Source organism: Halichoeres trimaculatus, unplaced genomic scaffold, assembly GCF_033239565.1.
Source record: "Halichoeres trimaculatus isolate MK-OKI-2021-1 unplaced genomic scaffold, fHalTri1.1 fHalTri1_scaffold_23, whole genome shotgun sequence".
Taxonomy (NCBI): domain Eukaryota; kingdom Metazoa; phylum Chordata; class Actinopteri; order Labriformes; family Labridae; genus Halichoeres; species Halichoeres trimaculatus.
In genome coordinates, this window is record NW_027437201.1 from 15,978,900 (window position 1) to 16,003,583 (window position 24,684).

The 24,684-nt window shown below is 41.8% G+C and overlaps 3 protein-coding genes across 4 annotated transcripts in view; all 3 read right to left on the bottom strand.

The window, feature by feature from the left end:
- Positions 1 to 5,584: 5,584 nt before the first annotated feature.
- LOC141785471 (rap1 GTPase-GDP dissociation stimulator 1) lies at positions 5,585 to 8,627 on the bottom strand. The gene is made up of 6 exons (XM_074663802.1): positions 8,325 to 8,627; positions 7,852 to 7,959; positions 7,533 to 7,568; positions 7,210 to 7,332; positions 7,004 to 7,129; positions 5,585 to 6,882 (listed from the first exon to the last, which is right to left on the bottom strand). Exons 1-6 carry the CDS (start codon positions 8,416 to 8,418, stop codon positions 6,410 to 6,412), a joined length of 960 nt encoding a protein of 319 aa, XP_074519903.1. The 5' UTR covers positions 8,419 to 8,627; the 3' UTR covers positions 5,585 to 6,409.
- A 469-nt stretch (positions 8,628 to 9,096) lies between these two features.
- On the bottom strand, positions 9,097 to 13,439 carry LOC141785156 (uncharacterized). 2 transcript variants are annotated; one of them, XM_074663312.1, is made up of 5 exons: positions 13,307 to 13,439; positions 10,903 to 11,578; positions 10,592 to 10,792; positions 10,380 to 10,509; positions 9,097 to 10,302 (listed from the first exon to the last, which is right to left on the bottom strand). In XM_074663312.1, exons 2-5 carry the CDS (start codon positions 11,306 to 11,308, stop codon positions 9,837 to 9,839), a joined length of 1,203 nt encoding a protein of 400 aa, XP_074519413.1. In that variant the 5' UTR covers positions 11,309 to 11,578; positions 13,307 to 13,439; the 3' UTR covers positions 9,097 to 9,836. The 2 variants fall into 2 exon arrangements, with proteins under 2 accessions (XP_074519413.1, XP_074519414.1); XM_074663313.1 differs by having other exon boundaries at positions 13,272 to 13,417.
- A 1,032-nt stretch (positions 13,440 to 14,471) lies between these two features.
- kif19 (kinesin family member 19) overlaps positions 14,472 to 24,684 on the bottom strand; it is a 29,512-nt gene continuing 19,299 nt past the window's right edge. Inside the window, exons 3-20 of the mRNA XM_074663890.1 lie at positions 23,348 to 23,458; positions 23,128 to 23,215; positions 22,562 to 22,698; positions 20,384 to 20,509; positions 20,092 to 20,286; positions 19,080 to 19,226; positions 18,870 to 18,992; positions 18,426 to 18,582; positions 18,156 to 18,330; positions 17,869 to 18,067; positions 17,515 to 17,785; positions 17,296 to 17,420; positions 17,053 to 17,216; positions 16,861 to 16,966; positions 16,251 to 16,374; positions 15,758 to 16,143; positions 15,483 to 15,651; positions 14,472 to 15,402 (exon numbers count right to left, since the gene is read on the bottom strand). Coding sequence (XP_074519991.1) covers positions 15,275 to 15,402; positions 15,483 to 15,651; positions 15,758 to 16,143; positions 16,251 to 16,374; positions 16,861 to 16,966; positions 17,053 to 17,216; positions 17,296 to 17,420; positions 17,515 to 17,785; positions 17,869 to 18,067; positions 18,156 to 18,330; positions 18,426 to 18,582; positions 18,870 to 18,992; positions 19,080 to 19,226; positions 20,092 to 20,286; positions 20,384 to 20,509; positions 22,562 to 22,698; positions 23,128 to 23,215; positions 23,348 to 23,458 — 2,931 coding nt within the window. The 3' untranslated portion in view covers positions 14,472 to 15,274. The remainder of the gene's footprint in view (positions 15,403 to 15,482; positions 15,652 to 15,757; positions 16,144 to 16,250; positions 16,375 to 16,860; positions 16,967 to 17,052; positions 17,217 to 17,295; positions 17,421 to 17,514; positions 17,786 to 17,868; positions 18,068 to 18,155; positions 18,331 to 18,425; positions 18,583 to 18,869; positions 18,993 to 19,079; positions 19,227 to 20,091; positions 20,287 to 20,383; positions 20,510 to 22,561; positions 22,699 to 23,127; positions 23,216 to 23,347; positions 23,459 to 24,684) is intronic.

Below are 24,684 nucleotides of genomic sequence, written 5' to 3' on the forward strand. Positions count from 1 at the left end.
ACTTTTACTGACAAATCCTGTTTCCCCCATGTTGAAACTAATTGGCTCCCCTCCGAACTGAGCCTTTACACTCAATTACCTTTCTCTCCTTTTTGTCTAAGAGAAAAGCAGAGCTGGTTTTGTGCCTTTAACAGCCTCCAGATCCACTGCTGAGCTCCTGGTGAGTTGTGGTTACCAGAGAAGGCTTGATACATGTCAAATCAATGTGCGTCAGCTTAGGTGTGTGTGTCCGTGTCTATGTGTCTAGCCAACAGCTGTTTGTTCTGTTTAACCTTGTACGTGTTTTGTGTTCATGCTAGAGGTATTGTGCAGCACACAGGTCATTATTTTGAAAATAAACCCAGACAGGTCTTTCCGCACTCTCCCGGGTATTTATTCTCAAAATGGGTGAAATAAGATGAACCTTGGTATTGGAAGTCAATATTCCAAACAGAGGTCTGCTATACTACAATAACAGACTGTACAATTACTCATTGACCAATCAGATTCAGCTATTTTACACAGCAGTGTTCATTTCACAGAATAGCAACATGGAACTCAGTTTCTGCCTCATTATAAGAGAGTTGTCCTGGATAGAGCCTGTCAGCTGAACTTGTTGTTGATATTTTAAAACAAAGCGATAGCCGTGCTTAACACTGTCACATCTATTCAGCAGAATGACAGCAACACACACTGTAAACCCACAGGCTGCGAAAACAGTGACTCGGTGCTTTTTTGCTGAAACAGAAAGAAAAATGAGATGAGAGACAGCACTGTAAACGGAGTGAGAACAGGGGAGCTTGAAAAGAAAGTTCGAGGATCAGTTTGATGTTTTCTTCTTTTTTTTTTAGTCAAAGTGTGTCTCTATTTTCATTTCTGTCTCGATGCTGCTGCTGCTGTCTTCTATTCTTTTCTGTTTGTTTAATGTGTGACTCATCTTACTTTCTGCCTCTATCTTTGTCTTTCAGTCTCAGTCTGTAACTGTCTCTTTAGTTGTTTTCCTCTTGTCAGCCTCCCTAACCATCTTTCCCACACACACACTCTCTGGCTCTGCTGTCATTTTATCTTTGTTTGAAGAACCCTCTGGAGGTCTCAGCCATAATAAGCTCTTAAAACTGTTTATTAAGTCTGTAGTCTGGTGCTAACAGGACTCTGTACACACCTCCACAAGCTAGAGATAAACAAAGTGAAACATACAGCCTCTCATTCAGATACTGTCCTCTTCAAGTCATGCAATGTCTGCGAATGTTGGATATAGCCACTTTCAGATCCATGAACAAACAAACCAGACACTAACAACAGAAGTGTAGGGGGCGCTAATAGCCCCAGCTTGGTGTTTATCTGAACAATTAATCACTTCATTCTCAGATGCTAGTGAGACTGGGTTATATTTTATGGGAAATTGGTTTCTAATGGACAGATGGCTTTGATGATGCATCTGCTGCTACTGAGCGTAGCTGCTGCTTTTAATTTATTTACCCTTCATTTTACCCAGAGTTTATTGAAGATATCAAATCCTCTCTACCAGAGAGACCTGACCAAGATGGCAGCAAGAAAAAACGCATCAAAAAAAGAAGTTTAAAATACTAAATAGTTTAAAGAATTTTCTCATTAAATATGTTCTGGCGCCCCCTACAGGCCTGGAGGCTGATGACTGGATTAGCAGTGTTTAAGTAACACTTGTTGCCTGTGTTTGAGTGCTCTGCTTTTTCTCTGTAATCATGTTGCTGTAACAAACTAGTTTTGAATTGTTGGCGAGTGTTAGTAATTCCAGTTGTTAGACTTGTTTTGGGCTAAATGTTTCTGCATGTTTCCCTTGTATTCAGGAGACGTGTATTTATGAATGATTTACAGGCTAACTTTTCTAATTTTGGAATTCATAATCAAGACTGAAGGATCTGATTGGCCCTTGTCTCGTTTGTGCGTCACTTTCCCATCACCTAATTGGCTTCCCGGTGTTTCCTCCCATGGTGATAATCTCCAATCAACCATCTGCTGTGTAATATTTGCGTGACACCCCTCTGCCCTACCCTCAGTCCCTCCGCCAAGTTCTTGTTCCCTCCCCTGCTGATGATGTCAAAATGCAATATCCCCTGAAACAGACATTTACCCAAAACACTGAGAGCTGAAACAAAATCCATGATTAGCAGAGCACAGTCCTCTTGACACTGCAATAAACTACAACATCCATGGGATTATATCAGTGTGTGTGTATGTGTTGATTTGAAAAGGCCCACCGGTAATGGAGGTAACAGGCCAGGACAGATGGCCTCTTCTCACTCCAACTCGCACACATTTACAGACACTACACACCCCCCTGAAATGCAGCCTCAGTGTTTGGTCTCGCTTATTGTTGTCTGTTCCAACACTAGCCTTATTCTGTCGCTCAGATCAGCAGGAGAGAGATACATCTGTGCTGCGTTCACTTTCTGATGTCGGTACAGAAATAGAAGTAAAAGCAGCTGCGTTTGAACCGACCATTCAGCTTTGTGACATCGGCGGGTAAAAATAAGCCATCTGTCTGTCTGAGAAGAGCTTTTGGTGTTTGGTGTTGAGCCCAACATCTGAGTGTCATAACCTGGTACACGTCATAGCGTGGCGGGACAACCACAGGTGTGCTAGAATGGAAAAGAGCCTGGAGGATGAATATGTTTGGTTGATTTCAGTGTTTTACAGGAACTTAGTTTCTCTGGTTAAAATTCAGTTTCTTGTTTTGCAAATTAAATTCTGGTATCTGAAAGTCACTATGGGCTGATTTTCAACGCAAAATTTATCATTGCAGACGACAGTTTTTGCATTTATAATTTCTAAAGGTCCTTCAACTAATATCAAGATCTGAAGTTATTATTATGTTTTTTGCGCCTTTGGGCTCACGCCATCAGTATGATTTAAATGCTACCATGCACACCCACTAACTCACAGGGAATTTCATTTATATCTCCTCCTGCAGTCCCACAACAGCTCACCTGGATGTCATGCAGGGATTTCATTGGGAAGCTGAAGCAGAAACTTCCGGGTGAAGTTGGGGTTCATGGTCACCCAGGGAGTCCAACCTGAAAACTTAGAGAAGGTCTTTAGAAGTTTTACAGCAACAAACAGACAGACAGAGGGACAGATATCTTGTTTAACAGGAGGCCAAAATCCATATCACTAACTAAAATAATCTAAAAATGTTATTTGTTTTTTATTTTCTGTGACGTAAGTTTCCCAATTGCATCATGCCCTTTCACAATTGCTGCATGCTTTTACTTATACTGTCATCTGTATAGTCTCATACTATTTCAAGCAAAAAGCACAGATGACTGTACAGCCATCAAAGGTGTGTTCAAACTGAAACCAGCAGAAGAAAACAACATGATGTCAAAGTTTTCATCCTCTTAAAGTGCTACTGCTGAAGCAGTCACACACTCCAGCCCTGGGGAAAGGATTAAAGAGAGGAATCAGGGATCCATACACGGAGGTGCATGTGTCCATTCACTCCAATTCCAGTCCAATCAAATGAACTTAAGTATACCCCAAAACATAACTTTGTTTTTTCCCATTTATAATCATTTGTTATTAAGTTGATTTGTAAGTTTAGTTACTTGGTTTTTAAACATGACTGACTGACAGCTCAGTTGACAGATGAGTAAATAAAAAGTAAATAAAAGTAAATATTGAGAGAAAATTTTACAAAAAGTAAAAAAAAAAAGTCTTTGCCTCAGGTTGATATAGGCTATGTCAGAGAGGCATCTAGAAAACATGATGAGCAGCGTATTTTCTGTCACTCCTTTGGACCCATGAGTCAGGCTGGTAATTTATTAACTTTCCTCTGCTTTTTCTAACAAACTCTCCTCTGAAAGGTCAGGACCACATCCGTCCCCTGAAAGACGACACACAATAAAGTGAAGTGGATCCGTCCAAACACTCACCAGCACTTGACAGAGGCATCGATTGGTTAATGCTAATCCCGACTCTCTGCTGATGAGAGTCTCCATCGACCTGTGGCAGAGGTTGGAGTTTTGGCAGAGTGTGAAGAAAATGTGATGTCAGAGAGGCCAAAATCAGAGTGCCCGCTCTGTTATCTGTGAGACAATCAGAGTTTGAAGATGACACTCTGAGGAAGGGCCTATCAAAGTGATTGCTGCAGACGCATTCTTCTGTTTGTGTGTCTATGTCTGCAGATTTTGTTTGTCTGTCTCTGTGTAATTATCAAATCATATCCTATCTGTGTCTCTGTGTTTGTTTCTTTGTCCATATCAAAAGACAAAGATCGTGTTGTGAGTCACAGAGGTGGATCATTGTTGTGTCTCACTGGAGCGTGCCACAGGCGAAGAAAAAAACCAAGGCCACAATGGAGAAATGACGAAAGCAGTAATTAGAACCAGTGTGCCCTGAAATCCTAATGCAATTACATGGAGTTTGTTTCTGCACAAAACAACAAGAGGATTAAAGTTTAAATGACTCATTTGCAAAGACAAGCAATAAAACCGTCTTCAGCCATGTTATCCGGGATTGAGGGCATATAATGCAGACTTTGTCATGCATTATTAATGAGTGTTATATTAAAAGTAATATATGCAAGCTTCCTGCGTCTCCTATTAGAGAGGGGAAGTGGAGCCAGTGATTAAAAACTTCATCTGAGTGACGCATCACGGGTTTGTGTAAGGACTGAGGCAACTCATACTTGAACAGAATATTTTTTAAGCAGTGGGACAAAAACTTTGACTTTAGTGGTTTCATGCTTCAATGTTTATATTTAAATAAATACTTTATATTCAGTCAGATCGAAAACGTAAGTGGTATCTCCTCTGTTTTTGGATCTGATTCATACTCTAGATGTTTTTCTCAGGCACAGAGTGTTTGTTTTCACTTTAACAGGCACTTATGCACCAAGTATCTCCTGAAGTAAGAATATTGACACCTATTAGACTCAAGTGTTCCTAAGACATGTACAGTCGACTAATTTAGGTGCTTGCCTCGTCTCTATCACATGAAATATTTAAGTGGCTCTGGAGTAATAAAGTTAGGATGGATTAGCCTCACGTTTGGACGCCTCGAGCTCAGTGGAACCAATAAGAGAGATAATTAGAGGAAGAGAAATGAGAGAAAAAGAGAGTCCTGCATCTATCTTGGGATTTCCAGACAGAGAGTCAAAGGGGGAGAGTTCAATTAAACTTAATGTACAATCACATGATCAATCAAGGGAAGGAAAACCTATTAAATCTGTTAAAGTGTGAGAGTATTCACTCGGATGTTCACTGAGGACGGTTGTCCTTATCTAAGTCCCTGCAGGTGTGACCAGTTGAAAGTTACAAACAAGTGAAGTAACCCTGTCAGGACAAGACTACGGAGGCTTACAAAGCACATGAATGCCACCTAGTGTTAAACTCTGGAAATGCAGGGGAAAAAAGGAGGTGCTCAGTTCTCCAAGACCAGACCTACAGAATTTGATTATGCGAAAAACACAACAAGCGTGAAAAAAAACCAAGTAATTTATTAAACATTTAAACTTAAAACATTTGTTTATGCTCATTTTCAGTATTCTAAGAGCTAAAACTGAGTTTTTGTTGAATAAATTAAGAGAAATTTGTGAACAATGTGCACTAGAACAAAACAGAGGGTTGTCAAAAATGGATGTGTATCTCTTATTGGTGAGCATGTGTGATGTTTGTTGGCTGTGCGGATGTGTAAACATGTTAAAAATCAATGTCTTTCATTATTTAAGGAGACTGCCCGAGCTATCAGATGAATCGATGCTGTCTAGTAAACCTGAGTGGGCTCTAACCCAGTGTGATACCCAGCATCAGAGAGAAAAAACACAATCAATATTGCTGCCACGGATGATCGATTCAAGCACTTGTGAACAAATCAACACTAATGACATCATCATGGTGTTCATTTTTAAGGTTGTCATGTTGAGACAGATAATTCTGATTGATTTATAGCATTTCCTAGGACGGATTCATGAACAGCATTGCAAGGCATGGCGCTGCATGGTGCTAATCTCTGAATTTATAGCATGATCAATAATGGAGTGTTTCTCTACAGCATGTGGTTGTACGGATTCTTTATAGCTAACGAACTGAGAGAAAGCCACCAACAAACACGGCACCCACAGAAATGTAAAAAACTGAGAGGCCTTTGGCTTCCTGACAAATCGGTGCACAACCTTTAACCTGAAAACAATCAAAACAGATGAGTTACAAAAGTCACCCTCTGTGAAGTGTGTAGGCCAAGTAAAAGGAGCCATGCAGAGTTATACCCCCTTCAGAACCAGGCTGTAAACATGTTTGACTATACTCTAGTGGACATACCAGGAACTGCATCTTAATTTCATTCATTGACACCAGTTGCTGATAAAATGTTTTGTTGGAGTGGTGGAAGTAATTCAACAAAAGTCATTTATACCTGTCAGGTTAGGCCGCCATGTTTGTAGTTTTTTAAGCCGTTAGAGTAAAGAGTGGAAAACTCGAGTCCTCAGGCTCTTAGTTCGAGGAATGTTCTTAGTGGAAAACTTGATCACCTTGTAAAAGTTTGAGCAGCTGCCCAGGCTGGAGAAGGGGAACCAGCTCGCTCCCTGTCTGTTCCCATGGAGGCTCCAAAAAGAGGAGGAGCAGCGCTGGAACACCTCGATCTTCACAGCGTACTGACCGGGCGCCCACTGAGACACACACACCAGAATCACAGAGGAGGCGAAACCACAGGTGTGAGGAGAGACGCCGTGGTAAACAGACTCCCCTGGCCTCATAGATGCACCTCTCTCCCACACCATCCCGGCCTCCTCTGCCACTCCCATCCCACTGACGTTGCAGAGGGCTTGAAGACACGCCTCCTCCAGGGCCTCCTTATCGGGGAAACGGAGCAGGATGGCAACAAGACGTGGAACGGCACCTCGACGGAGTAACAGCTCCTGGAGTTTAGCTGGGGGAAGACAGAGGAAGTGATTGTGCAGTGTGCAGAACTTTAAAACATTAATGTGCTAAATTAAGTGGTATCAGTGTCAAAAATCAGGCCCCTGTTGGGTTTACAATCTTTTACTTACAGCTGTCATAAGACATGCGTGAGACCGCTCTCGCAGCATAGAAGAGCACTTCTTGGTCCGGACTGGTCAGCACAGACAGCAGAGCCGTGACCAAACCTGCATCACCAAAACCTTTACGAATAACAGCTACAGGAAGACAAACAAGACACTCAATAAAGTGACACTTAGTAGTAAAAAAACAATGTCCATATATATACACAACTTACATTCCTTGGCGAGTTCAGCCACCAGCTTGGCGGTCAGCACAGTGAGGGGTCCTCTGGTCCTCAGAGATAGTGCCAGAATAGGCAGGATTCCACTAATCACTACTTGCTCAGCAGCGCCCTTATCTGGACACATGTGGAATTCAAAAGAGAAGAGTGACACAAATTCACATTCAAGCTCACATGAAGAAGGCTGTTATATAAAACTTCAATGTGAATTTGTCAAAAGTTAAAGATGAATTCAAGTTTCTTAAAAATATTGCACAGAATGTTCCAGAAGTGGTTCCTAAGTTTGTTTCAGCCACATCTCCCTAAACCTTCTTTACCTCTCCCTCCTCCTTCATCCCCCTGTTGCTCCCTTGCTAGGAGACACAAATGCAGCTTAACGTCTACAGAGGACTTACCTCTGACTCACCTGATCCCTTCACAGCCTCCCCCTCCCCCACCTGTGCAGTTTAGCTTCATGTTTTATCATCCAAATAAAGAGTGTCTTTAATATGCTGCATCTGAGAGACAGTGGTAATATCACTTAATGTACATTAGGTATCAGGAATAATAAGATTGTGGAAAACCCACTGTGATACAAATGTTTGTAAAGTGATGGATGGACAGGGTGAAAAAGTGAAAGTGTGTGAAGGAACTCACTTCTCTCCTTAATGTTTTTCAGCACTGTGTTCAGATGTGGTTTCAGTTCATCCTCAATCAGCTCCAAACCCAGGACTCTGATGGCTCCTAACGCATTGTTTAGGTTATCTATGGCGGGTTATGGGAAAAGGAGATAAAAGGTGTTGATAGAATGAAAATTAAGAAATTATACTCACCAGTTTGACATCTCGACAAAAATATAAATATTTTTCTGTTAACTTCTGTTACAGCTGAAATTATTCAACTCTAACTCCTCCAGTAGATTTTAAAGTGTGTTAAGAAGCGATATTCCCTTTAACTAATGCAACTGCCGTTGTGCTTTAGATTAAGACAGTAAACCTTTAACTTTAACACTTCAGCTGTTCAGTTCCCAATTTTTTTTAGTTTTGTTGCATCAGCAGGTAACACAGCAAAGCAGAAACATGCATCTACTTCCAGTATTTATGGATTAAACATATCTCTGTTCCACTCACCGTTTTGTGGACAGGGCTCCAGTCGACTGGGTTTGTTTTTTTTCCTTTGAGAATGTGTGTAAGTATAAATGAGCGGCACATTCGGGTGTCCCATTCTGCTCCGTCCTCCTGTCTCCAAACAGCTGATGGTGAAACGTTCTCAGGATCACATCCTCATGCACAACGCACAAAACTTTGCTCCCCCTGTTCCAGATTTCTGCTGTCATCAGTCGCTGCTTTGAGGAAACTTCATCATAAACTTCATCCAAACTTAATCCTTCTCCTGCTCTGTGTATTTTTGTTTTTGGCAAGATGCAGCTGCGTCTAGGTATGAACTCTCTGTTCACGCCCGTGCTCCAGCTGGCTCTCTGTCTTCTCACGGGGTTAATGCAGGGCAAATCCTCACTAAAGCTGTTCTCTCTATCTCTCTTTCTCCCCCCCCACGTGTACGTGAGCGTGTGCAGTAAAGGTATTACTTCTTGGCTGACCCTGCTGAACGTTTGCTTACAGCTTTAAAATCATCCACAGTTCCTTTCACTGTGGAGAAAAGCCTGCCAAAACAACACAGACAGGTGAGCATCTGGTGCATGTAAACAGGTTTATAATTAGAAAGCAGTTATCTATATCATAAATTTAGATGCTGTTTGAACTATATATCCTAACTCTTTTTGAACATCATTTTAATATTATATTTGAAAGATAACTATATAGCCCTGACTTTTCAAAATATTCTTCCTTGTTGTTGAAATCAATCAACATTTTCTCCCACCTACCCCAAGAAAAAAACAGCTAGTAACAAAAATTAATCTTTATAATGTCCTCTACTCAAAGTTCAAGTAACAGCAGACATATTTAGTACACAACAACATGATGTGGAAATATAAACAGTAATAAATACAAGGGAATGAGACATTGGAACATAATTTAAAAAAATGATCCACCCAAGCACTGACGGCTGATTTTATGTTTACATTTAAATCCAGAAATGATTTTATGTGAAAACAGCATAGAAAAATATATGACTGCATTTAGTTTGACGACATTCAATAAGAAATTTGCTTCAAGGAAAAAGACGTGAGAAAAACTGCCAAGAGTTACATGAGACAACAAATGAGTTTTAGATTTCTGTAGCTTAAGACTTTAGCATCAGGTGGTTTTGCCATATTCATTCTCTGAATACTTTGATGATGAAACAAAATTTTCAACGGTTTAACTTTGATTTGAGACATCAACCACAGCCTGTAAGACTCTGAAGAGACTGGGTATCTTTCAGGTTCACTAAGTGTTAGCCAACAACAAGATGCACCGCTGAATTTAAAACTATGTTAGGTGGTTTCTTCGTCACGTGGAAAAAACAGAAAGATCCCAGTGTTCAAGATGACAGGACTGTGCCACAACTCTTAATGTTGAACTACTCTTATGACTTTCATTGAAGGTGTGACTTTATACCTTTAGTGAGCTCATCAGCATTTCTCAAACGAGTTGAACCTTGTGTCTGTGTTTGGTTCTTTATACCTGTCATGTAACCAGGTATCAAACAGTTCCAGTTGTATTTAGTCCACTGGAAACAGTCTCATATCCAACAGAAACCAGAGTGAGGACATTAGTCTCCACATCATCCGGCTTACACTGTTCAATGGGAGCCTCCACTGGAGCAGCAGATCCAGCTTCTTGTCGTATCTTCTTCTTTGCTCTGCGCACCTTACCTTTTGAAATGATCTTCCCCTGCTCTTTAACCCCTGAAACCTTGTGAGGCCTCTCGCCATCACTCAAACGGGTTTTGCGGTGTCGCCTGCGAGTACGGCGCATTGAAGGACCAGAGTCAGCCGGGTCTGACGCCGCTGCACCCGACAGGATTCGAATCTGCTGATCTATGACCATGATGATCATGTCCAGTGCTACATCCAACATCCCCAAACCCAGGCTGTGGGTGACGTTATCAAAAGCACCACTGTTGACTGGGTCTTTAAAAGACTTTCTCATGTCCTCAAGGTGATTCCTGAGAGAAACAGAAGGGCAGTTATAACTCCTTTGAAGACGCAGGCAGATCTTATCAAAAGGAAAACAGGGACTCACTTTGTTTCGATGATTTTGGACCAGTGTTGAACTGTATTTGTCTCAGGGATGAGCTGTTTCGCCATGTTCCCATAGTCGATGTAGTCATGAGCAAAGTCCCTCATATCATCACAGAGAGCTCCAGTGTCACCTGAGAACACAGATGGTCATAAATGAGTCTTTTTGGACCTTTTTTTGGTCATAAAATATTCAAAGTTCTCCTCCTGTGTCACCTTCAGTGAGTTTGGAGAAAGATGAGGACACAGAGGTGGTCGTGCTGGGTGTCAGACCAAGAACACTGAGTGACTCTAAGAGGGTTTTCTTGCTGGCTGGGCCTCTGCTGACCCGGGTGTAGGCTGCCAGGGAGCGAAGTGACATCTTCTCCGGAGCCTGCAGCCGCCGTTTGATCTCATCATACGAAATAAGATACTTTCCTAAAATGAGAGAAAGAGTTATCACATCTCTTCCTGATTTCCTAACCTCTCAAAATTCCTACTCACTGGAAGAAAACTATAAAATCTTTTGATTTATAATGCTTACTCACTGGCTTTTGAACCCTTCATGTTAGGATCCAGGAGTGATGAAACCTCTGCGAAAGGCATCTGTGAAGCCGACTCTGTATTTGTGCTCAGGCCTTGTGATGGTCCCTGATTCTGAGACACATCCTCTGTATGTTCTGGAGCAGAAACGTGCATCTGGGTCTGAATATGTGGCTGCATATGAGACTGCATGGTTTCCATTTCCACCTGAGTTTGGTCCAGCTGAGTCTGACCTTGTGCTTGAGGGAGGATCAACGTGTTTTCTGACAAACCCTGAAGGCCCATGCTGCCCTGTGCTACACTCGCTGTTTGATCTGAAGACACCTGAAAGATACTCATGACAGGTTTCACTACTGTGAAAACCATGTTCCCCTGGGCATCCAAACTCATCATCCTGGTGGATGGATCCATGTCTTCTCTCAAATTCTCCTTTTCAGCTGATGGAGGAGGCTCAGGAGGCTTTAATTATCAGATCAGGTTACCTTAGAGGCCCATGTAGTGTGACTGTATACTCCTCTGTTCTTAAACGGTTTTGCCTAGAGCTGACCCCACAAAAGAGGAACGTGAGCTGCCACCCTCTCAACAGTTAGGGTAAAACCTTCCACGTGGCACCTGTTGGGACGTCTCACTTTCTTTGTGCTGTTTTTTAAGGCTTTAATAACTTATGGCAGAAGTTTTATCCTGAAGAAGAGAAAAAAATATATTGTTAGAAACAAAACAAACCAGGGTATATGCTAAAATCCTGAGGTTGGTTTCAATACCTTTTTAAGACTTTTTCAAAAACCTTTAAAAAAGTTTTAAGACTTTATCGCAACTTTCAGTTGTTGTTGGCATCCACTTTTTGACAGTTGTAGTTTACATTTTTACAGAAATGATATAAGCTGAGGAGGAATAAAGCTTGAAAGAACAAATAAAACTAAAGGCAGGTTTATCGACACTCCCACAACAAGAAACAACAGTTATTCAAGGCCAACTTGCTGAAGAAAATGAGAAATTATTTAATCATTTTTAAAATTTAGGACATGTGCCGGAGATGTGTGATTTGCTTTAATGTTGTATTTAATTTCTCTGTATGAAAGTAGAAATGATGTTAATTTATAGCTGATGTTTATACCGCTCACAATCCTTATTGTTGTATTTTATTGTAACTAGAGTCTTTATGTATTTTATTTATTTTGTTCTTTTTTATTTTTGTATTTTTCTACTGACTCCATCGATTTCTGCTGTTAACACAACAATTTTTCAGTTTGGGATCAATAAAGTAACTTTATTCTTTTCTATTCTATTCTATTTTAGGACTTTATAGGCTGATTGCTTAACGTCCCAATCAGGGGACAGTTGCAAGGAGGAAAATAAATATTCATGGATACTTTCTGGGTCAAAGCTTGAATACCTATGAAACTTAATACCTCATAAAACCACAAGTAAGACTTTTGATACTTTTTAAGGGCCTTAAATTTTCCCAAAACTAATTTATCAACTTTTAATACTTTTTAAGACCCTGGGGACACCCCGCAAACTTAATAACCAAAATTCTGAATGAAAAAGGACACTAGTTTCTTAATAATTCCAAGTCTTATCAGCTGAAAAAGAGTAAAACTTCCATGAGCTTTTTTTTTATTTATGTATGTTTAGGTAAAATATAAGTACTTTAAGTTATATTGTGTTTTAAAGAGATAATACGTTTGCATACACTTTAATCACATAAATTGTGTCCACTCTCATTGTTTTAGTGCTATCATCGCCAATATCTAAAAGTCAATGCAAAAAAAGTGCGTAAGTTATCATTTGATGCACCTTCTTTTTTCCTGGGTGCCCACTGACAAAAACAGAGCTATAAGTACGCAAAAATAAGTGCAGTGTTGTAATTAAAGTTATATTAAAAGCTTTTATCATAAGCCAACGGGCGCCTTTAAAATCCAACGAGTTAGATAAGTCACAGTTATGCTAATTTTACAGTGACTAAACTAAAGTGCACTTTGAAAGAGTCAGGGGAATACAAGGCGCGTGCACGAGAGTGGGATTTTTTTTTAAGTCTCGTGCCAAACTCGAGCAGTTGGCATCTCTAATATGCATTTAAAACTTTAAATGACATATTATACGAAATAAATACTTTCCAGCAGACATTTTAAGTGTGTTTTAACTCAATGGTGGTCTTTAACGTGTGGTTTTATGTCACAAGCCCTAAACTTAGTCTACAGTTTTACTACGTCAAATGTATCAACAGTATAGCTTTTATCGAAACAAACATCCATCATGGCTGCCAGCCACCACGGTCGCTTGGTTTTTCTGTAACTGCAGGCCTCAAACGTTACAGAAAACAAGCAAAAACCGTAGCAGACTAACACGGGACAAACCAAATTAGACCGCTAACCTTCATTCAACTAGTGACGGCAGTCTCCCACTCACCGAATCGCAGTCAGAATTTTCTTATAAGGACACTGATCCTAGAACGGTCCGTGTCGAAGACAACGACATTTTCCCTCCTTCTCTGCTGTTACTTCGGCGGGTTGCAAATCAGCCTTACATGCACCACCTCCCATTAGCCGTAATCCGTCTGCTCATTGGTGTGTCCACATGTCAATCATAGTTTATGTGTGCTGTGATTGGAGGAGAAGGCTGACAGTAAAATAGAGGAGGTGGAACTTCCGTTTCTGGCATCGATAGACTTGGTTGAAATCATAGGTTGAAATATACAGTTGGCTGGGGGAAATTAAAGAATTTAAGCGGTTTTTACTTACTTATTATTTTAAATAAAAATATTGTCTTTCCATCTTAAGAAGTTTTTTTTTTTTTTTTTTTTTTTTTTTTTTTTTTTTTTTTTTACAATAAACCAACAAGTTTTGCCTGAAATCTTGGGGCGACAAAGCTGGTTTTCTTATTTTAAGATAATGCAACGTTAACTTTTTTAATACTGGGACAATTTTTTTAGTGTTCGGGAAATTAATCTTTTCAATGTTAAAGGCTAGAACACCACAATGTTTGCATTGACAACACTGATGAGGTTAATTCATCCCACTTCTGTTTAATTTCTGCTTTTGTACCTCTGATGTTTGTGAAAATGTTAAGTTGTGATCTCATTAAGGTCAAGAAGATTATTTAAATGTTAAGTTGTGACCACCTCACATTTCCAAAAATCCAGGAACAGCATATTCTCTTTTAGTTGAACATGTTATGAGGAAGACTGCCCACAAGGTGGCATCATGTAGCTTGGAGGCTTGATGGCTTTTCCTCTGAAATGTAGCCCCTGTGCACCAAGAATAGAACAATTAAGACATTCAAACACATCCCGTGAGAGTCCATTAATCCGCTGACATTAAAGAGTATTTCCAGTCTTATGGATAAGTCTTAAACAGCTTTCAATGTAAGTACCTCATGGGCTTAGTGATGTGCTGGTTTTAGTTCTCACTGTTACATCTGTACAGTTGCAGTCTTTTTAATTTACACTTATGCTAATATATGAAAAATTAACCTCAAATGTATCTTCTTTTCAAAATTGTTGCAAGACTGATTGACTTTCGGTAATTTATGTATGCTTAGAGGTAAAAAAAGACCCTTTTTATTCTTCTCATTTAAAATTTATTTTGGGTACAAATAAAAAAATGTACAAAAAGCATAGAAAGTATTAATTATGAAAACAATGCCAATGACAACAAAATAAAATAAAAGGCAACAGTTAAATAATTCCTTAAAAATACAGCAAGCTAACCTGGAAAAGCAACTTGTGGTTCTATACATCTACACAAAAAGACATGACTTACACTTCAGTCATGTTTGGGTAAGAAAAGGCATAGACCTGGGTGTGTGAGAAAATAACAATAAGTGCAAATTCAGGAGTGCAAAACTATCAAGATGATGAAAACTTGTGCCCAAATGTAAAACTGAGAGAATTGTTTCCAAGAGAAATTTGACAGTAGGCCTTTTGCATTTACAGTTTTTACACATGACAAGGGAATATCTTTTTCACAAAGTCCAATTAACATCCCCAGTAAGCTTATTTTCTTGTTTTTGTTTGTGGCCTCAACAACAAGCACTGAAAGTTACCAAACCCACATTAAATCACAAACATTAGCACAGGGTTGCATTCATAGTGAGCTTGACACCATCCTGGCTTGACGATAATTAAATTCAGCATGACAGAAAGCTAAAGCAGAAACACCTGACAGAGCAGAACACACAACCTTTGCATCTCACAACTCCTATGTGGAGGTTCCCAGCTGCTGTGTGGTTTATCTGTCACTGTCACACTGGCTCACAGCCATGCCTGATGTCTGTCACTGAAGGGTTAACTGGTCATTTAACAGGGCTGACTGTACCCTCCAGGTTCAGCTGGTGTAGATATTAGTGCTGGTGTTGAGGATAAAAGTGTGCAGCGGCTCAGTGTCTGCGTGTGCGCTGGCCTCCGGTGCCTGTCGTGGTGATGTAGAGGAGGGGCTGGGGTTGCCGCAGCTGGGGCCCTCGCTTCAAGTTATTCATGTGGACTGTGGAGGAATCTGTGTTTGAACCTGTAAGGGAACAGAAAATAAAAGCTCAAATACCAGATCCTCAACAAGGAAAGTGGTTAAATCAAGTGACAGCTGTTTACCTGTTTGCTGGCTGTTGAATGGGGGCCGGACTTTGGCGAGAGGAGGGACCCCTCTGTACTGGGGGCGGAGCATGGGGGCCTGGGGCAGAGTGGTGTTGTGCAGGTGGGTGTCTGATGTGCTGTCCAGAGGGCGAAACCTCTGAGCTGTGGTGGTCTTAGTTTGAGGCAGCTGAAAGCAAGAGGATTAAGAAACAATGTAGAGAGGTGATGCTTTGGCTTGTTTTGTGAAATTAGAATAACTAATCAGCATTGGAGAGTTTTTCTTAATTACTTACTGCCTGACCGGTAACCTCAAAAGAGCGTGATCGTCTCTTCTTTCGCCGAGCCTCAAAGTCTGCATCCCGTGGCGTCTGATTCTTGTTGACCTGGCGGTTACGTGGGCGGGTCCAGGTCACCTGAAGGCTGGACCCCTCGCCTGTGCTACTGGACAAATTGTCATCGGATGTGGCATGTCTGAGCTCGGGGCTGGGCTGCCTGCCGCGGCGCATTGGCAGACCTGCAGGGGGAGCCTCATTCAGGGAGAGGCTGCTCCTCTGCTTTTTTGGGTCCAGTGGGGAGGGAGGAAGGTTCAGGCGCAGGGTTTCCACTTCCAGAGCTTTGGAGCGCCGACGGGCTGCTTTCACTACAATGTTCTGGACTCCTCTGAGGATCTGCTGGCGCTCTGTGGAGACACAGGGAGGGATTTGATAGATCACTTTCTTCACAGCTCAGGTTATTGCTGATCAAAGTCTAAGATGGCACATCTAAAGCACTCCTGCCTTCTCTTACCACGTCGAGAAAGAGGGATGTCAGCCCCGGCCTCGCTGCTCTCAGGTGATGAGTCCAGGTGGCTGCTCACACTGTGGCTGAGGTGGCTGTAGCTCAGAGAGCCCTCTGGAGCCAGTGGCTGCAGCTGCAAACGTGATATAATGAGCCACAATATAATCACACGTTCACTTTGAGCTGCAGTCACATATGAGTGTCATTCACGCTCATTGTGCGTCTCTTTTTAATTTCTTTCCTGATTCTGGCAGCGCTAGATCTCTTCTGAATTCAGTTTCTTTGAGTCACAGTTTTAAATTATTTGCAAAGGGGGAAAATTACATGCGGCTAATATAATCTGGAGCCACAATAGAGAATAATTTATGTTGGTTTTCACATTTTATCTGTGAAAAATCTACAAGAAGCCTGCATTCAAGAGCTGAGTGTTTCCTCAGCTGATTTCATCTTTGTCTGGAGCTGCGTGAGTTGAAAATTAAACAGCTCTGGCAGAGTATTGCTAAAAAGAGAAAAGCCCACCTGACAAGACTGTATTAAATCCCAGCATGAGGCACCTCTCAGAGAAGGCACTGAGGCAGCATGAACAAAACAAAATACAGCCTATTAGTGTTGTCCTCACCTCCCTATTGCCTTTTCCATTGATGTGTATGGGAGGCGGAGTCATTACTGCTGAGTTTTTCATCTGCCTGGCATGAGGGCTGTTCTTAAAAACCCTGTTACTGTCCCTGACAGATAGAGAGAAGGAGAGAACATGTTATGATTGCTGTTAATACAGTTTGTGCATCATGAGGAGAACACGATGTCCTCTTACAGCTCAGGCTCAGGTAGAATCGGGGGTAAAGTGTGTCTGCGGGTTTTGGTCTGTCCTCGTCTGTTATCTGCATACATGTTCCGTACGCTCTCCTGGTCTGAGTCCACATCCTGCATGTTGTCCCGACCCTGACCAGGCAGAGTTATCCGGGGTAAAGAGCCCTCCTGGAACAAGAGCAGAAAATTAGAGCATCAATAAATATTCATCTAATCCTCTTCATCAAACTCAAAAAAAGGGTTTTACCTTGATGGTGTGTCTGGTGGTCACTTTATCCAAGGCCATGGCTCTGTCCAGTTTCCTCTCCTCTAGCTCTCTCATGTACATATCATAGAGCTCCTGGAGGTGTGGAGGCACTAACAGGCTGTGGTCTGCAACACAAGAATGCGCACACTGAATTCAGTAAACCTGTTGAGTTGTTGTGTGTATCTTTGTGTCTACATTCACAATCTCTGAGTGACTCACCGTCGATGAACTGTCTCTGCTGCTGGATGATCTCGTCGCACAGGTGTCTGTGCTGCTCGAAGCGCTGCACCACAAAGTTCTTGTGTCTGATGACATTGTCCTTGAGCAGCGCATGAGACTGCATCTCAGCGTTCTCGATCTCCAGTTCGTGGACTTTACAGAGGAGGCCCAGCACCTCCCGCTGCTCCTCTGAGCTCACCCGCCGAGGGAGGAGCTCCTCTAATCGCCGGGCCTGATCCCGCAGCTCCAGGAACCTGCGTTCAAGCAGCGCCTTGAGACAAAGACACAAAAATTAGGTTTATAACACTGGATAAAAAAAGAGTAAAACCATAAAAATTAGATGGAAAACCCTACCTTCTGTTTGTTGATGCGTTTCTGTTCTGCCATGAGGGTAACCAGGGTTTCTCGGGCCACTGCCACCTGTTGCGTCTCTGTGCTGTCTGGAGGAGACTCTGGAGAGTCAGAGTCCTTCTCGCTGTCGTCTTTATTTACACTTTCCTTCCTCCTCTCAGCTCGCCACTTCCTCCTGCGCCGGCTCTTCTCCTGCTCCCAGCTGAAGGAAAACAACCCAAACATTTCAAATTTCAATCTCAGAAATGAGGGGGAAGACATGAAGGTATGTTTCCTGTATGAACACTGACTCTGCAATGGTCAGCAGGTGTTTGGAGGTGTCGATCTGGATCTCCATGTTGCTGTTTTCCAGCTCCATCAGGCTCCTTCTGATCTCCATCTGCTCACGAAAAGCATCCAGGAGCTGCTCCCTCAGCTGGTCCATCTCTGCCCGGCTCTGCTGGCTGGAGTGAGCCTGTACCTCGGCTACGAGCAGAAAGGAGAATGTAAACATCACAATAAACAAAGATCTGATTCATTGTGCAGATTTCTTGGTGTCTGTTGTCTGAGTGAAGCTTTACCCTGTACATGCCGGATGTCAGCTCGATCTGCATTGAGCTGGCGGCTCGCCTGATCTGCAATCTTCTTCTTGAGCCGTTGGATCTCGCTGCGCAGATCTGAGATGATGTTTGTGTATTGAGCGATGTGGTATGACACATTTATCAGGTTCTTCTTCACCTGGGATAGAAAGTGATGAGACAGAGAAAAATATACTTTGATATTTCACACAGAAAACTGAGTTTATGACCAAATTAAAAACCTTCCAGCTCCTGTTTTTGGGCTGTAACCATCTATTTTCCCTTGAATGGGATTATGCAAAACAAAAACTATGATATCAGAACATGTGACACACTGCCGCGTGATCATGCTATAAAATATCTAATTGTGCCATTAAATCTCTCTCAGTTTGAGGTCTAATTAAAGCCTATTAAGAGGCTTAAAGATGAGGTGTGTCCTGAGCTCACCCGTGTTCGAATGCTTTTGGCACGGTCAGCGTACGTCAGCGTGTTGCGGGACTCCTCAAAGGCCACAGAAGCTGGGCTGATGTGAGCGATCATGACCGTCCGGCTGTTCCCGCCCAATGAGTCCTGTCAGTCAAAAACATCCTATGAACTCTTCTCCATCAATCACAGAACACAGCTCCACTTAGATCGCCCTGCTTGAAGTTGCCTTACCTTTAGGAGTCGAGTCAACTTGCTGTCTCTGTAGTTGACGTACTTGTTGCCATTTTTGTCGCTCAGAGCGTTGATGCAGTTGCCCAAAGCCAGTAAGGAGCGGTTGATGTGAGCCCCTTCTTTTAACCTCTGACCCCGATTCTGAGTCTGGCAGAGACACAAACATATATCAACAGGATTATGTCTGAGTAAATTATGTGACTGATGAACTTGGACTTGGATTATCTGCATATGAATGTCTTCTTCTCATTTTAAAGCAATCCCTGTTGAGTAATTAGTTTTTGGAGTCTTTTTACTAAACCCAAATCCAGGAGACGATTGGCTTGTAAACCTTTGCTCCCTTCTCCCAAGCTGTTACCAAGTTTCCACTCTTGCCCAGCAGATGGCGTCACCCCCCACCTTTAAGTCAACCAACACTGGGCTGAACTAAATCAACTTTCACTGATCGCTGGATCCTTCATGGCTCCTGCCACCTCCAGTGATAAAAAGCTTTCAGTGCAGCTCGATCTCTAACGGAAGCTGTCCATCGATGGTTTGACTGTGACTGTGTGGACTGTCTCCATGGTAAATAAGTGTTTCTTGCTCACTGTATGTTTGCATTGAACATGGGGGCAATGAGAAGTAATCTATTTGTCAGAAAATAAAGCTTCAACTTGAAAAAAATGAAGAATGAACTCCAACACACAGCTCTCTCAATGTTTAATAATACAGTACTGCTGTTCTCCACATAAGTATTGATCACACCAGCATGATACCAGAGGAAATGTTCCTGACGGAGCACCTGCCTTCGCTGTTTGATCATTTATGGAGTAGAGGCATGTAATTTAGTATCTATACATGTGTAATGTGCTGGTGTGGGCTCAAAGTGCACTGTGTACTCAACTTTAACATTAGCCACCAGCTATCAGCGTATGTGATTGCCTCTATTTACAACCACGGGTAAATATCCCATTGTGCAGCCGTCAATTAAACATAATCTCTGCCATTTCAACACCTCCAGATTGACACTCACTTGTGCTGCTCGTTCAGAACCAGCGAGGTCGATCATGAAGAGGCGTGCAAAGCGGACCTCCTGCATGACATCTCGACACCGGCTCTGCTGCTTGACGGCCACCTGCAGCACAGCGTGGGAGCGTGAAGACGTCTGATTGGCAGCTGTCGGCTCCTGAGTGCGCTGTTTGTTGCCCTTCATGAGGAGCTCCATGATCTAGAAAGACACGGAAAGATTTTTTTTATATTATTATTATTTTAGTCGCAGCTTGCATAAGAAACAATGTTTTGCATGATGAGGTAGTTTGTCTAACCTCTTGGGCATTGATGGTGGACACTTCTGTAATGCCGGCAACCTGAATCACTCCTTTGGAGTCTTCTCTCAGGTCCAAGAAACCTGAAGATGGGTTCAGGAGGTCCCGGATCATCTCGTTGTAGATCTAAACGACAGATTTACAAAAAGCTGTCAGCCAAAGTGTGATTGTTTTTCTGCGAGATGTTTTTTTATTCAGTGGTAGGTAATTCATGTGCACTGAAAAGGCTCCATTCAGTTTTCCAGGCCACCTACACAGAACTGAACATGGTACAAAAACATAAAGTGCTATATTTTCAGCAACCTGTCATTTAGAAACCACAGCCTGTCGGGTGGTGTCAGTGCTCACCTTTCTCTAAAAACTCAGGTGACTACTCTGTGCTGACATTGAAGACCCCAGACCAACATTAACGCTCAGAACAGGAAATGACCTCCTGGAAAAGCGATCATTAGATGACAAACCACAGGTTGGTTGAGCTGCAATGACAGCTTTTATTTGTGAAGCACGAGAAGCCACAAGCCCTGAGAGGGAGAAGCTTTTACTGACACTGACAGTGGGTTGTTGGTTTTGTTATTTTTTCCATTTGTGCTTTTTCATGGCGAGTGGCAGAAACAGGATCGCTTTGTCTCAGGTCCTGGTCCTCCTTACTTACACTCACTATTTTGAGAGTTTAAGTGGATTCACTCTGACAACTGTGGCAAAATGCAGAATATTGTGAAGATGAAGATAAAGGAGATCAAGTTTAAAGGGATGAAAATTAAAGACTGAAGGAGTTTGAACAACAAGTGTGAGAAGAAAGAGGAAATAAAACCTTAATAAACACAAAACAGGATGGTACATGTATACATGTGAGGTATAAATACAAGCTAAAGATAGCTTTTTTATATATGGAGTCCATTTGTTTGGATTTGTGTCTGCGGGCATGTGTGGTAGAGATTGCACGTGTAAAGGAGAGTAACATTTCCACAGTCAAAGGAGCAGATGTGTGCTCATCACTCCGTCAGGCTGTAAAATGGAGTTTAACCTCTTTGTAGCGAGGCAGCAGTGGCAACTGATTACTCCCCTGGAAACAGCAAACACACACGTCACACACCGCTTTATGTCAGGACTCGCTCTGAAGAGTTCAGAAGAGGCCAGAAAATATCCAGACTCCAGGACTGGCAACTTAATGGGAACATTTTCATTTCCATGCAGCCACAGAGCCATTAGAGAGAACGGCTTTAATAAGGTTGTCAATCATTGAACATAATTATAGTGACTGCACCAAAAACACAAAACTCATTTTGATCGTCTGGTGTTAACCTCTCTTTGTATCGAAAAAAGTTCCATGTTCAGAAGATTTAATGTTCCTCTTTTAATATTTTTTCATTTCAGGTCATATTCATCATCTGCCTCTCATTTCCTCTCTTCACACAGTGTTATGAACAAATCTGACTCACTCCTCTACAATCCGCAATCTTTTCCAGAGGACAGATTCGTCAGACGGATGTTCACTTGAAACGAAAAAGATCCTCTTCAACATAAAAGGTCTTAACTTAAGTATTTGTTCCAAGGTTGAAAATAATCACTTCCTGTTTTCCAAGGAAGAAGTGCCTCTCGTGTGGAGATGAAAAGTGTTTACGGATTATTTGAGAGGCACTTTCATAAAGAACATTCTATCCAGGTTTATGAATATCGAATCTTCAAATCAATGTCTTACTGCAGTCTTTTATTCTCTATACTTCTCTGAAAAATATAATTTATAGTGCTTTACATACAAACAAAAATAAAGAAAAAACACTGTGTATTGAAGAAAAAAGCCATGAATACTCAAAAATAAATGTGGATGGAAATTGTTCTGCCCGGGTTTGTGAATCTCTTAGGAGCTGGAGTAGAAAATGCCAGCTCTGCTTATTTCAGATGAGAAACAAACGCTGGCAAAAGTAAAAGGACACCAGCCGTATCGGCCTGCAATTGGCATCAGCTAACAACCTCAGATCTTATCAGTGTAAACGGACCATGGCTAAATCAGGAGAATTAACTGTGTTGCTGACAGACCAAGACAACGAAGAAAAGTCAAATTGAAGAAATCAGCAAAAATCTCAAAGCAGCTTATTGAATAAATGACAACATCATCACATTTGTGTTATCTACTTAAATACATTCAAAGGAAAGTTGTAGAAAAAGAAACAAACTGACCTCGAGATAGGACATGGAGACACTATAGGACATGTCATCACTTGTCTCCTCGATGGCACGGAACAGGTCGTTCAGCGTCCTAACGTAGATGCCTGGCTCCTTGTCTGTCCCTAACATGGTGTATGTTTTCCCACAACCTGAAAAAAGACAAAAATTTAGCAGCAATCAATACTAAGTGCCCAATATGTTCAAATCACATCAGGTTGGTGAACTATGAGTTGCTCAGCATTCTTTTTACAGCTCAAACCTCAGAGTAATTTGGACTTAGTTAGGACCTGTATCCACTAGCACCATTTTTATTTTAACAGCATTTTAAAAAAAAAATGCGGTTTAAGATTTTACAGCTGAGACAGATGAGTAATTTGATGGATTAAAAGTGCCAGCCTAATCTTTGACAATCTTTCCCCGCCCCCTGGAAACATGAAAGGTACAGCATGACTCATTTTATAATCACACCTGGACTAAAATTAGAATCAAAACAGATGAGCGGAGATGTCTCACTGTTTGCCAAAAAGCGTGCAGCACGGCTGACTCAGAGACAGACTGGTGACACAACACACACAAACCTGTGGGTCCGTAGGCAAACACGGTGGCATTGTAGCCTGATATGAGGCCCTCAATGAGGCCTTTGGTTGTAGCTCGGTACACCTCTTCCTGCACAGTAAGCAGAAATAAAACATTTAATGGATTAAAGGGATGAAGCCCAACAAAACCAAAACCGATTAAAAATTTTAAGTCAGATTTTGTTTTAGTTGATCATCTATTAAGACAAGACACTGAGCTGACCTGGCTGGCAAGGTAGTCAAATGCAACATCAAACATGTAGGTCTTCTCCCTGGAGCGGTTGGCACGCAGGATGTCATCTGGGTCCTCCATGGGGTCCATGAGAACCACCATCTGATCAGAGAGAAGGATGCAAAAGTTACACCAAAGCTGCAGCATTGTAAAATAAATCATTGTCTTTATTGTTATCTTTTTTCAACACGTATACTTTCTTCAAGGTTTGGTGACGTTTGCATTCAGACAAGCTCTGGCGGCAGGAAGTCTTTGCGTACTTGTTTACAAACTTTTATTCACAATTAATCCAGGTGGTGTGATCAAACACATTAGCTAATTAGGTTAGTGGGGTGCCATGTTCTGTGAATACAGATTAGCCTACCTGGCTCTTCATTTGTTATTGTAACATTAAATACGCTTCAGATCAGCCTGACTCTGCAGATCAGATTCACATTAAGTGTGTAAATCCTTCCCACTGGAACTCAAATCCCAGGAAATCCCAAGACCAACAAAAACAGAAATTTCAAACTAAAATTTGAGGTATTAAAGCAATTTTTGCTACTTCTCTCTTTTCCAGTTAAAAAATATTTCCTCTGTAATTCTAAGAAATATTGTTTCCAAAAAGAAAACATCGACATGAGCTGGTTTCAGCCGTGTACAACAGCTGCTGCTCTCATGACAAGAACAGCTCACACGACTCATGGTATGTATTCATTCATGATAACAGGCATTGACACAAGCCATCTGCTGCAATGTGACTAACATGTCAAAGGGAGTCACATTGGAGGAGCCAAAGAGACACATCACTTCACAGCATCTTGACAAAATGTGTTTTCATCTCTCCGCATGAGGATTCAAAGAGCTTGAAATGTCTCATTGTTGCAGTCATGCTGAAGATGAAGTGACGACCATCAATAGATCGCCGCTGTCTGAGATGAACATTTCAGGGACATGGACTGAATAGAAAACCTGACAGCAGAGGGCTGTTTTATGATGCTTGTTGACAAAGCGCAGAGTTAGAGTGGGTGAAAGCAGTTTGACAGGCTGTCAGCTGTCAAAGGGAAGTTATGCCCATCACAGGCTTGTGGGTTTGATTTCTGTTGCTTTTCATATGATGGAGAAGTGAAGTAAGTAAAACAGAAGAAGAATACGCACATTGATTAATCACATCAAGACAAATGCACAGCTGATTGGTGGAAAGTGATGATACATTTAATGCTTTAGTCTAACAGATATGAGCACGGGAAAGCTGCCAGGTTTTCAGCTGATCAGTCCAGTTCAGCCCCAAGCCCGGAGAGTCCTCAGAGACCTGAAACGCTGATGTGCTCGGCTTGTTTGATGACCCC

Bases quoted from the DNA above. Each gene is read 5' to 3' on its own strand.
- LOC141785471 (XM_074663802.1), bottom strand. From the start codon at position 8,418: ATGGGACACCCGAATGTGCCGCTCATTTATACTTACACACATTCTCAA. The intron at 7,569-7,851 runs GTGAGTTCCTTC...TGTGTCTCCTAG, and splicing joins GAAAAACATTAAGGAGAGAA to CAAGGGAGCAACAGGGGGAT. The intron at 6,883-7,003 runs GTAAGTAAAAGA...GTCTTCCCCCAG, and splicing joins ACGCATGTCTTATGACAGCT to CTAAACTCCAGGAGCTGTTA.
- LOC141785156 (XM_074663312.1), bottom strand. From the start codon at position 11,308: ATGGATCCATCCACCAGGATGATGAGTTTGGATGCCCAGGGGAACATG. The intron at 10,510-10,591 runs GTGACACAGGAG...CTGTGTTCTCAG, and splicing joins TTTCTCCAAACTCACTGAAG to GTGACACTGGAGCTCTCTGT. The intron at 10,303-10,379 runs GTGAGTCCCTGT...TGTTTCTCTCAG, and splicing joins TCCAAAATCATCGAAACAAA to GAATCACCTTGAGGACATGA.